At 53.3% G+C, this 11,227-nt stretch overlaps 4 protein-coding genes across 4 annotated transcripts; 3 read left to right on the top strand and 1 right to left on the bottom strand.

The window, feature by feature from the left end:
• Window positions 1-2,796: 2,796 nt before the first annotated feature.
• On the top strand, window positions 2,797-6,392 carry HD553DRAFT_266906 (uncharacterized protein; the record flags this gene model as incomplete). The annotated part of the gene is made up of 9 exons (XM_046177506.1): window positions 2,797-2,898; window positions 2,963-3,583; window positions 3,626-4,642; window positions 4,707-4,949; window positions 5,021-5,666; window positions 5,734-5,881; window positions 5,956-6,072; window positions 6,143-6,256; window positions 6,323-6,392. 9 exons carry the CDS (start codon window positions 2,797-2,799, stop codon window positions 6,390-6,392), a joined length of 3,078 nt encoding a protein of 1,025 aa, XP_046040561.1.
• Window positions 6,393-6,820: 428 nt separating this feature from the next.
• HD553DRAFT_303735 (uncharacterized protein) lies at window positions 6,821-7,980 on the top strand. The gene is made up of 4 exons (XM_046178913.1): window positions 6,821-6,999; window positions 7,073-7,361; window positions 7,466-7,613; window positions 7,700-7,980. Exons 1-4 carry the CDS (start codon window positions 6,882-6,884, stop codon window positions 7,844-7,846), a joined length of 702 nt encoding a protein of 233 aa, XP_046040562.1. The 5' UTR covers window positions 6,821-6,881; the 3' UTR covers window positions 7,847-7,980.
• Window positions 7,981-8,110: 130 nt separating this feature from the next.
• On the bottom strand, window positions 8,111-9,991 carry HD553DRAFT_303738 (ATP synthase j chain-domain-containing protein). Its single transcript, XM_046178914.1, has 5 exons — window positions 9,808-9,991; window positions 9,628-9,712; window positions 8,755-8,774; window positions 8,583-8,598; window positions 8,111-8,511 (listed from the first exon to the last, which is right to left on the bottom strand). The coding sequence occupies exons 1-5, from the start codon at window positions 9,949-9,951 to the stop codon at window positions 8,486-8,488; spliced, it is 291 nt and encodes a 96-aa protein (XP_046040563.1). The 5' UTR covers window positions 9,952-9,991; the 3' UTR covers window positions 8,111-8,485.
• Window positions 9,992-10,150: 159 nt separating this feature from the next.
• On the top strand, window positions 10,151-11,046 carry HD553DRAFT_303740 (13 kDa ribonucleoprotein-associated protein). Its single transcript, XM_046178915.1, has 4 exons — window positions 10,151-10,356; window positions 10,440-10,508; window positions 10,609-10,836; window positions 10,927-11,046. Exons 1-4 carry the CDS (start codon window positions 10,297-10,299, stop codon window positions 10,951-10,953), a joined length of 384 nt encoding a protein of 127 aa, XP_046040564.1. The 5' UTR covers window positions 10,151-10,296; the 3' UTR covers window positions 10,954-11,046.
• Window positions 11,047-11,227: the final 181 nt, after the last annotated feature.

Genomic DNA, 11,227 nt, shown 5'->3' on the forward strand with positions numbered 1-11,227 from the left:
ACCGACTCGAGAGAGGGGGGATCCACGTCATATCAATCTGATTCCAGATATTTGATTGATAACAGCCTCGGTCATCACAGGCCATCACAGGATCAACTGATCGAACGTTTGTGATCACGATCACACCGCCTGAACTTCGTACAAGGGCAATCCACCTTTGACTTTAAGATTGAGACCTTGTTCGCAGAAGCGACATAGATCACATCGTCGTATGCGCGTAAGATGGATCGGACACAGGTTAGACCGATAGACCTCCGCAGTATGGAACGACTCATCGGCATTTCGGTCCCTTTTTGTACCTTGTGAACCCGCTTTCTCCCGGCCGAAAACGTTCTGATACGGTTTCAGGTGAGGAATCTGAAACGGGGTTGGGTTGGAAACTTCTAGGCTTCGAACATTTGCCAAGGTTTCATGAGAGCGGACTCTAGATTGCGAGGAATGATATCGTTTCGGCTCGATGTGTGAGCTTCCATCGCGTGGCCGCAAGGGTGAGGTCAAGGGTTTCGGCTGGGCGGTTCTTTTGTATCTAGGGGTTTGAACTTGCATGAGCCATACAGGGTTGAGGTCATACACATGTTAGCAGCTGAACTCACTCGATTGAAATAAGGAATCGCTAGTCCCCCCGACACAGCCCAGCCTGATCTTCGCGTCTCGGTGTGATGGGAATTGATCGTCACTGTCGGATTGCGCCGAACCCGGGGCTCGGCACGCGGGGGCAGGGCGCAGGGTGACGGTTCAGGGACAGAATGATGGAATTGATGCGATGTGATTGATCTCGATTGATCGATTGATGTCCCATGTCCCTTTGATTCGATTCGCCCTGCGTCTACTGCCTCGAGCGCCTCTTTGAAACTGATTGATCTGATCAGTCTGTCTTGATCATCGAGCTTGATCAGTTTGATCAAAGGGGGTCCAGCGTCCTCGACTGTGATCACAGGGATCATGGGCTCGAGCACCATGTCGACCAACGATCGCGACGATGGTGGTGACGACAAGAAGAACGATCTCACCACTTCCACCACATCAAAGGTAGAGACCACCAACACCGCCAGCAACAATCTCGTCGTCGATGACGACTTGACAACATCAGCTAAAGACAAACTCTGGTCGAACATTGAGAAGAAACACAACAACAACAACATTCCCCCTCATACCGCCTCGTCCTCGTCGTCCACCTCGACATCGACTTCGACCTCCCCAGTCCGATCAACAGAAAGAGGTAGACCTTCATCGACTTCGAGCAAGATGGGTGCCGTCCCCACATCCATACCTCCTGCTAAAGAAGTTCCTGGGATCCCGGAAGAAGACCCCGAGGACGATAACGATCGAGATGAACATGCGACCGGCAGCGTGGCAGGAGATGCGAAGAGTCAAGAAGTCTTCCTCCCACCTGGAAGCGTTGATGGCTCGATAGCGGGTTCGATAGGGTCGACATATAATAATCGAGATGGTGGCAGTAATACCAGTACGATCCGGTCGGCGGGGAAACAAAAGGACCAGCAGTTGCAGCAGATGCACTTGGAGAACAACCTCGGGAACCTAAGCCTCAGGGGAGTGGGGACATCTACACCGAGGACACCATCAGCTCTAGGAGGCGATCGTGATCGTGATCGGGATAGACACCTCGTACCCCCAAGTTCCGCTTCTCGACCGTCATCCAGGAGCCGACAACCCACTTCCCACTACTCGCAACAGCAATCTCAACAAGGTTATGGAAGTCTAGGGAGCAGTAACGGGGGTTATGGTGGCCGACGTACGGGTCCGGGATCTTCATCGGCGGCTCCTTCGAGGTCTGTCTCTCGAGCCCGGGGTTTCACTGCGAGCGAGACGACGAGTTCGAGGGGAGGGGACGATGAGGGTGATACGAGTGCGGATGAAGACGAGAGCGACGGGTTAGGGTTGAGGTTGGGATCGGGCGGAGATGACCTGGATCATCAACAAGGCGGAGGCGGTGGGGGGATGCAGAGGAGCGTCTCCCAGGCCGGACATCGCAGAGGAGTTACTTACCAGCATCAGACTCAGCAACAGCAGCAACAGCAGAGGGAGAAACGGGACAAAGGGGAAGAATTGATCAGGCAGAGACAGATCGAGAGGAGAAAGGCGAAAAGGCTGGCTAGTGCGAGGATGGTCTCGTATTCCCAATCCAATAACGCTCAGGGAGGCGGATATCCCGATGAGGAGATGCAACAGGGGGAAGACGTCTTTGTCCAGCAAGATCAGGGGAGGTATGGGTTAGGAACCGGACACCCTCATCATTCCTACGCTCAGCAACAACAAGCTGGAGGTTATTCAGTCCCTTCGACGCCTATGGCAGCGGGGACCAGATCTTCTGGCCTCAACACACCCGGACCGGAGAGGAACGTCAGCACCTCGGGTCGGAAACGAGGAGGCACAGAGACCCCGGGAGGTTATTTCCCGCCTTTCGGGTCGATCGAGCGGGGCGGGTCTGAATGGGGTGGAGGGACGAGTGCGAGCGGAGGGGATGAGAGTGGAGGGGCCACGCCATTAGCTCTGGGTCATCCGCATCATCAGCAAGGTCAAGGGAGGTCCGGGTCTCAGGCTGGGTATGGGCGACAAGGGTACCAAGACAAGACGAGGAGTGGACGAGGAAGCAAGACGCCCAGATTGGGTCCGAGTACGCCAGGGTTGGCTGCGGGGTTCAGGATGGATTCGCCTTCGCTCGGCCCAAGTACAGGATACGCAGGGGAAGAGCGGGATATAGGCGTGGGCAAGGCGGCGAGCGTGATCGAACAGGTCGTTAGCGAGTTGGGAAGTGGAGAACAGCGGGAGATGGAGATGCGGGAGGATGGTGGAGATGGGGATGACGGTGAGGACGATGATGACGAGGACGATGAAGAGGTTGACGAGGAAGGGGTGACTGTCAGGGATAGACAAGATGTAAGCAGGTTTGCCCAAACAGACGGCGAATGACCCGCTTAATCATCGAGACTTTTGTTCGCAGGCCATCAACATCGAACATCCTTTCGGTCTGCCCATCTGGAAACCGGCGTTGTATAAGAAATCCCGGTCGATCACTCGGAACGCCGAATTCGCACTCCACTCGATCCCCTCGGCTGCAGCAGAGAGACACCTGCTGCCCGGTAATCTGCTCTGGACCGTCATCTTCGGGTGGTGGTTAGCCCTGCTCTGCTTCGGAGTAGCCGGGGTCATCTTCATCGGCGAAGTCATCGGAGGATTGGGTTGGAGGGGGAAACGAGCGGGTGGGTATGCGAGGACGATGGCCGGGTTGGGATGGTACATCGGTTGGCCCTTCGGCAAGTACGTCGAGGGCAAGGGATTCAAGAAGAAGGAAGCTTTCTTGGATGAAGAGGATCAGATCGAGGACACGTTCGACGAGGACGATGGTGGGGTGGATGCAGAGGGCGGGGAAGCCGCCGATCGAGGCGATGACGAGGTAGAACCCAGGCGAGTCTCTAGCGAAGCTGCCAGCTCCAGCTCGGGCAGGACTGTCAAAGGTCCTCGTGCATCGACCGATGGATTCCGGTCGCGAGAGAATTCGGTCACCTCGGTCGATGCTTGGAAACCTTCTCCAGCCGAACCGGCTACGGAGCGGGATCCTTTGGTCCCCAAGACACGGATCGGACGAAAGGGACATATCCAGCAGGTCGATTTCGCCAAGGGAACCAACGGGCAAGCGAGGGACAGCTTGTATGGCGCCATCGGCTTCAACGGGGACGCCAAAGATCGAGGTAAAGATCGGGTGCCAACCAAATTCAACAGCTCTCCACCTCATTCCCGTATGGCCCGCCTCGTGGGAGGCATCTTCTATTGGCCTCTCTTTATCCTTTTCATCGCCCCGGCCTTGATCACCGTCTGCCTCCTCTGCTGGGGCATGGTGATCACGATCCCAATGGCGAGACTGACTTGGGCTCTCCTGAAGCACCTCGCACGGGGCCCGCTGGATGTCAAGTTCCGGAGAGCGCCCAAGGTCGCCGTCCCACTTCCCTCTCCGGGGTCATCCCCGACGCTCGAGAGCGAGGCCAACGATCCCGCTTTCACGTTCAGGCGAGCGAGGCTCAAGGCTGGACAGCTTGCACCTACTCCTGGTCCTGACTCGACGGTTCTGCTCTGCATTTACCGTGCGGTCGGGATGCAGTATTACAAGTATACGGTTGGCGGCGTCAACATCATGTTTGTCAACCTGTTACCGCTCGTCTTCTTCACGATTTTCGACGGCTTGGTCTTGTTGCCCATGGTCGAACACGGTCATACACACAATCCGATCATCGAACTGCTTGCATCGCAAGCCTTCATCTTCATCCTCGGACTGGCCAGTGTCATCCCGCTCTCCTACTTTATCGGTATGGCCGTGGCAAGTATCTCGGCCCAATCGTCGATCGGCATGGGTGCCGTCATCAACGCCACGTTCGGTTCCGTCATCGAGATCGTCCTCTACTCGATCGCTTTGACACAGGGCAAGGGCAAACTCGTCGAGGGATCCATCGTGGGTAGTTTCCTCGCCGCCATCCTTCTGATGCCTGGCGGTAGTATGATATCGGCCGCGTTCAAGAGGAAAGAGCAGAAGTTCAACGCTCGAAGTGCTGGTGTGACCAGTACCATGTTGATCATGGCCGTCATCGGTACCTTGACGCCTACCTTGTTCTATCAGACTTACGGATCAGTGAGTTTGGCGTTTGGTTCCTCGCCTGAACGCCAGCTGATATCAACACGTGCTTGACTCGCAGTTCACGCTGCGATGTGAGGGGTGTCCGGGTGTCCCGGGTGGGAGAATCGTCGGAACAGCTCCACAAGGGTTTACCAACAGCACGATGTCACTCTTCAGCGATCTATCGAAGGATAAGCCAACTGCAGACAACCAGTGGCAGTGCGATCGATGTTACTACGAACACCCAGACCCCGCGACAGATCCATTCTATCAAGACCAGGTCAAGGGACTCATGTACTTTTGCGCAGTGATCCTCGTGGTCGTGAGTTGTCTGGTTCCCTCCCGCCTGATCGCGAAATCATCTGATCAGATGGACAACCGGGCGGTCTATAGTCGTACCTTATCGGTCTCTGGTTCTCACTCCGGACCCACGCATCGCAAATCTGGCAGAACCCCCAGCAACTGATGAAGGTCGACGAAATCCCGGCCGGTACCATGCACCCCGCCGTCCGGGCCTCGATGTACCAGCGTCTTACCCCTCAGGCCCTTATGCAACAGATCTTGCCTACCGCTAGGTCTGCCGATCCGGGTACTCGCGAGACCAGCCAAACGGCAGGTGGTCCGCCTCAATCGCGATCACCAGGATTCCGCAGTTTGCCAGCGACCGCTCGGCCGGGCGAGAACGCCATTCATCCACAAAGAAAGGCCTCGATCATGTCCGAGCACTCTGTCGGGCCTCAGACCGGAACGCCTTCCATGAGACCACAGACGGGCGGGATCAAGGACGGAAGTCTGTCGCCGATGAAGTTGCCTAATAACCTGACTCCGGAAGATTTTACCCGGGCCGTTGCTGCGGCGACCGTCAGCGCGTTGAGGCAACACGCTCATGCGACTCACCGAAAAGTCGGCCAACCGGTACACGGGGAACAGGTCGGTCAGGAAGAGGAAGAAGCGGGTGGGCACGAGGGACCGAGCTGGAGCCGGATGGTTAGCGCCGGTGTCCTGATGGCTTGTACGGTCTTGTACGCTGCGATCGCAGGTGAGCCAAGTCATCCAAATCTGGGCGTTTGACAGAACTTTGCTGAAGAAGGTGATCGTTTTTGCAGAGATTCTGGTCGACGTGGTCGATGTCGTTCTTCAAGGGTCGGGTATCGACGAAAAGTTCCTGGGAATCACCTTGTTCGCACTCGTCCCTAACACGACCGAGTTCATGAACGCCTTCTCCTTCGCTTTGAACGGCAACATCGCGCTCAGGTCAGTTGTTGTTCCCGGATATGCGCAAAACGGATTCAATCGCTGACCCGTCCTTCATTAACTATGTCGTGCAGTATGGAGATCGGTTCCGCATACGCTCTCCAAGTCTGTTTGCTTCAGATCCCAGCCATGGTCGCCTTCTCGGCATTCTATGATCCGGGCCGGCTCGGCGAGATGGTTGATACCTTTACGTGAGTCATCTTCATCTGCCATCCAGTAGGAACAGTCAATTGATCGACCTCGATCTCGCTTCTCACGCAGGTTGATATTCCCTCGTTGGGACGTCATCGCCATCATCTTTTCCATCTTCCTGATGACCTACACTTACATTGAGGCGAGGTCGAATTATCATCGAGGCAGTATTCTGGTCCTTGCGTGAGTCGACAGGCTGCTGTGCCTTGTTGGTCTTGGAAACGAATCTGACCTATGTTTGCTCGACAGCTATCTCGTCCTGACGGCAGGGTTCTACTTTGCACCTGCAACCGACGGGATTACCGAACCAGGCTCCTGAGGTGTCATCCAGTCTGGTTCTTTCATCTTCTTCTCGTCTGCGCCTATAATCATATCAGACTGTATCTTAAATTACATCCAGTATACCTAGAAGGACCGTTTTATCATTCGACATGGATTCGGAATCGATCAGGTCCCTAGACTGAAGACGTTTACGCTTTTCGTACACGTTGTGATTTTTGCCACGCCGGTCAGAATGAGACAGGTCCGACTAGTTGCTTGGATGTCGTGTGTCATAATATCATAATGAGTAGGAAACTGGACCGATTGCTGATAAGCTGATAAGTGTGAGCACTTTGATGACGCGATTCCCCGACGCGACGCGTTTCAAAGGTTGCTCCCCTTCCTCGGTCATCGACAAGCTCAAGCAGCAACCAGCGGTTCAGAAGGTCGAGGCTGTCACTTTCTTTATCGTATATCGATTACTAAAACTATTCGACACAGCTCTCGACATAGCTACAACTTGGTCGCAAAGTTGTAACTCGACGAGATGACGGATAACCTCTTCAGATACGCCAAGGCTGTCAATCCGGACCGGGACCTGCCGTCGGATGTGAAGCTTGTACACAATCAACACACCATGACGATATTCGACTTGTACCCGAAGGGTGAGCACCAACGGTGGCATATCGTTCGTTCGATTGTTACTGACTGTTCTCGCTTGCCACGATATGATTCCAGCAAAATACCACTTCCTCGTCCTCCCACGTCTCCCGCTAGTACTCCCAACCAACACCTCACCCCCAGACAAGATCGACTTCTTCCCTATAGACCTCGTCTCCCTCTCCTCCCTTCTTCGTCTCAACCGACACAAGAAATCTCCAGAAACCGCCTCGCCTCCGATGATGGTACTGGAAAAGCTCAAAGAAGCCGCTGAAGAATGTGTAGCTATGATCAAGGATGAGATGTTGAAGACGGAAGGCTTCATTTGGGATATCTGGGTCGGCTTCCATGCTGTACCTAGTATGAGGTAAGCACGATGATCTTGCTTCTTTCTACCAACACAGTTCTGCTACTCGTGCTACCTGCTAACTTTGAACCACTTCTCACTCTTGCTCGATGACATGATGACAGGCACGTCCACCTACATATAATCTCCTCCGACCTGATAGGCCGCGGCCTGAAAAAGAAGGGCCACTACAATTCTTTCCGCCCCGACCTCGGTTTCTTTCTCCATCTGGATGACGTACTAAGAATGGTCCGGGAGGACAATATCGAGACTGTAAGTCTCATCGTATATCTTGATGAGAAATTGACCTCATGAAGCCAACTGAATTGACCTTCCCGCATCTGGCCGGCTCGAAACAGCTCCCAAAACCTAAAGAAGACTACGAAGCCCTGTCCCGTACAGACCTTGAATGTCACAAGTGCGGCAAGACCTTGAAGAATATCCCGCTCTTGAAGGAACACATGGAAGAAGAATGGGAGATGCTGAAAGCCAACGCCAAGGTATAGGACGACAATCAACTAACACGGGTAGGAACGACGAGACGAGGGGGATAGAAAAGCGGTCCTATTTGAGAACTAGAATGTATTTAAGACGACTACTTTACGAACCTTTTTACGAGATGAACATGACGATTACGACCTTTTAAACGCAGCAAGTTAATTCGTGTGGCGACTGAGAATGATTGCAGAGCTGTTCGTGTCCACGGAACGATGCCGGGCGCATCCAAGCGGTTCATTTGCACTCGACGACGCTGGCAGCAATCAAGGGCCTGAAGTCAAATATAGCATTGCGGTCTTAATCTGTTCGGAAAACCATCGGCTCTCACATCCCAAATCAGGGTCCACCGTGCAGTTCGATTGTTCGTGCCCGGATACAGTTCTGGCTGAACCGCAAGCAACGTATGAGTTGTCAAGACCCTCGCAGGTTGACCGGGCACTCCTTAGCACATCGAGCGAAGCAAACCAACGAGTCTTGCAATCCCAGCGATGAATCACGACCGCAACCCGAACAAGGGTCCAAGACGTAAATCTTTTGTTACCACGTCGATTTTCTCTTTTCATCATTCCCCCCTCTCATACCCTGTGCTGTAAGCTACATCCCCTTCCGTCTTCTCTCTATGCTTCATCCGACCCGTCATCTAACATTTAGTGAGCGGCCTTCTTGCCCTTGGCTATATCCACATCAACGGAAATTGATTCAGCCTGCGTCCCGGTCAAGCACAAAAATGGGAAGAGTGCTTACAGTAAGGGTTCTTGGGCTATTTGAGCGAAAGGCGGATGCGCGGTGATTGCGAAAGAGGTGAAAAGGATAGACGGATAGAGCGGGTTAAGTGCGTCAGTAAATATGTAGTGATTTGGTACGATAGCAGGTCGCGGTAATAGCAGAAAAACAGCGATCGAGGGATTGTACTCACGTCAGCGAGAGCCTCGGGGGCTATTTTCCGTTTAGGTTTGGTTTCGTTTCGTTCCAGTCCGGTGTGGTCATGTTGGCGTTCGTCCAAGTTGCAGAAAGGTGTTTTTGGATCAGGCCAGGAGGGATATGTCATTCCGCATGTCCGTAATTATGAATTCGGGATTGTGGATAAGGTGTTCGACACGGGCATGATCAAATCGCCGTCCAGCAGCACGAGGAGAGTAACAGAGAAAAGGAGGAGAGCAAAAAAAGCTTGTCAGCCTTCCAAACCTCGGAAAAGATAAATACGATAGAAATGCGGTCCAGGGCCCGAAGAAGGAATAGGGGTGAGGCCGGTATTCGGGGGTAGGGTCGAGATGTGTAAGGCGAAGGACGGGGCTGGCTGAGGATATCTGATCGGAGCAGGAGCGATCCGAGCTCGTGCCTAGGCTCGAACCGGCTCAGGTTTGAGGTGAATCATGGATTCGCTTCTGTTTTGGTCGTGGCTCGCCGTACTACTTCGTGTCATGTTGCCGTCGCAACGCAGACACCCGGTTGACTGGTCGCTCCCGAGTCAGAATTGAGTGTTGTTGTCGAGCCAGAGGACCGTCAAGGTCGACGTCGGAAGAAATGGCGAGATATCGATTTCATGCCCAACGTCGATCGATCCGAGTTCCGACTTCATGCCAGGATCCAGTGTTTGCCAGTTCCAGTCATTCCATGCACTCTGATCCTGCACCCTGTCTTTTCTCTACCGATCGCCTCATGAATACCCTTTGTGATCGATGCCAAATCCAGATCATCCTCTCAAGCCCGGTCGCCGTCCCGCTCGACGATACCCAGAACCCAAAACTCGTAACTCCGCTTCAGAAACCCGGCGACGCGAAAGACGTACTGTTGACGGCCATGTCCTGCAACTTGGCGACTCCCAAGTAGGTGATGACGGTAGCGGCGATGAAGGGAGCCAAGGGGCGGGCGAACTGTAAACGGGGGAGAGGGAGAGTATTGTGTGGGTATCAGTCGACTGTTTGCTTGAGACCGGGATCGTGTGGATTTGCGTGAAAGGCGGGCGTACGGGAGTGGGCCAAGCACGGAGTCCGAACATTTTGATGAGGTGCGAGTGGGTTAGATAAGAATGATGTAGAGAGAGGTTGGGGATTGAGCAAGATAGGCAAGTTGGTTGTAACGTTGTAATGAGATCGACCTTGTCTGACCCCATCTGAACGGGATATGGCTAGCTGGCTTCCACCCGCCATAGAAAAGTGATGAAGCCGAACTTATTTCGGAGAAGTGAGAGGATTATCGGATGTGTCGGGTGAAAAAAGTACCAAAATGATTTTCGCGCGAAGTCCCGAGGGTCTGAGGGGGAGTCTGTGCGACGAAATATTTCACCTTGCGATCGAACTTCAACTCGCACCATTCATACCACCTTCGTTACTTCTTCCTTCTTCCACAAAAAAAGCATAGACCAGTGATCCCCAGTCGTGAGGTCAACACATAGATAAAATTACAACTAGCACAACCTCCGAAACCCACCCGAACCGGACTCTTTTTACGATCAAAAATGGCTACCACCCCTAACCCCAAGGCTTTCCCTCTTGCCAACGCCCAGTTGACCAACCAGGTCAGTACTACCGCCCGACTTGCCGTATGAATGGAGATAGGGAAGCTGATGAGGAGATGTTGTTCTCATCGGCGTTCGGGTAGATCTTGGACTTGGTTCAGCAGGCTTCGCACTACCAGCAGCTCAAGAAGGGTGCTAACGAGGCTACCAAGGTCGGTCTTTTCCCGTTCTCATCCTCGACTCCCGACACTCGACTCCCGACACTCGACTCACTCTTTCTGCAATTCCTCACCATAAACACATATATTATAGACTCTCAACCGAGGAATTTGCGAGTTCATCATCATGACCGCCGATACCGAACCCATCGAGATCCTCTTGCACCTCCCGCTCTTGTGCGAGGACAAGAACGTCCCTTACGTCTTCTTGCCGAGCAAGACCGCTCTCGGTCGAGCTTGTGGGGTTAGCAGGGCCGTCATCGCTGCTAGCGTGACGACCAATGAGGCTAGGGAGTTGAACTCTCAGATCCAGGCTGTCAAGGTGAGTCCACATGACTTTCATCAGGGAGGCGTCCTTGTCGATACAAGAGAGAGAGGGAAGCTGATTTCCTGTTGATTCCTGACGTCCTAGCAACAAATCGAGAAGCTCTTGATCTAAGCTTTCATATTTACATTCATTTTACGTTCCTACGAACACGTCTTCGTTGTAATCGGATAACGGGCATGAAGATGTCCATTTTTTTTATGCTAACGCGCTCGTCTAACCCTGTTTCGCCACATCTTGACTGAGAAAAGGACGAGTTGATGTTACTCTGATATCACCTTGAATGGACCGGTGTCGATTCACCAAACAAATTTTCATCGGTCTGAGCGTTTTGCTCTGACTCTGAAATCACTTCTCGTTCCGCATCAGTCTGAGCGTTTTGCTCGGA

This window comes from Filobasidium floriforme, assembly GCF_021052385.1.
Source record: "Filobasidium floriforme strain CBS 6241 chromosome Unknown HD553scaffold_1, whole genome shotgun sequence".
NCBI classification, from domain to species: domain Eukaryota; kingdom Fungi; phylum Basidiomycota; class Tremellomycetes; order Filobasidiales; family Filobasidiaceae; genus Filobasidium; species Filobasidium floriforme.

Bases quoted from the DNA above. Each gene is read 5' to 3' on its own strand.
- HD553DRAFT_303735 (XM_046178913.1), top strand. From the start codon at position 6,882: ATGACGGATAACCTCTTCAGATACGCCAAGGCTGTCAATCCGGACCGG. The intron at 7,000-7,072 runs GTGAGCACCAAC...ATATGATTCCAG, and splicing joins ATTCGACTTGTACCCGAAGG to CAAAATACCACTTCCTCGTC. The intron at 7,362-7,465 runs GTAAGCACGATG...ACATGATGACAG, and splicing joins CATGCTGTACCTAGTATGAG to GCACGTCCACCTACATATAA.
- HD553DRAFT_303738 (XM_046178914.1), bottom strand. From the start codon at position 9,951: ATGGGGTCAGACAAGGTCGATCTCATTACAACGTTACAACCAACTTGC. The intron at 9,713-9,807 runs GTACGCCCGCCT...CCCCGTTTACAG, and splicing joins TCCGTGCTTGGCCCACTCCC to TTCGCCCGCCCCTTGGCTCC. The intron at 8,775-9,627 runs GTACGTCTTTCG...AACGGAAAATAG, and splicing joins GCAGGACATGGCCGTCAACA to CCCCCGAGGCTCTCGCTGAC.
- HD553DRAFT_303740 (XM_046178915.1), top strand. From the start codon at position 10,297: ATGGCTACCACCCCTAACCCCAAGGCTTTCCCTCTTGCCAACGCCCAG. The intron at 10,357-10,439 runs GTCAGTACTACC...GCGTTCGGGTAG, and splicing joins ACGCCCAGTTGACCAACCAG to ATCTTGGACTTGGTTCAGCA. The intron at 10,837-10,926 runs GTGAGTCCACAT...CTGACGTCCTAG, and splicing joins CTCAGATCCAGGCTGTCAAG to CAACAAATCGAGAAGCTCTT.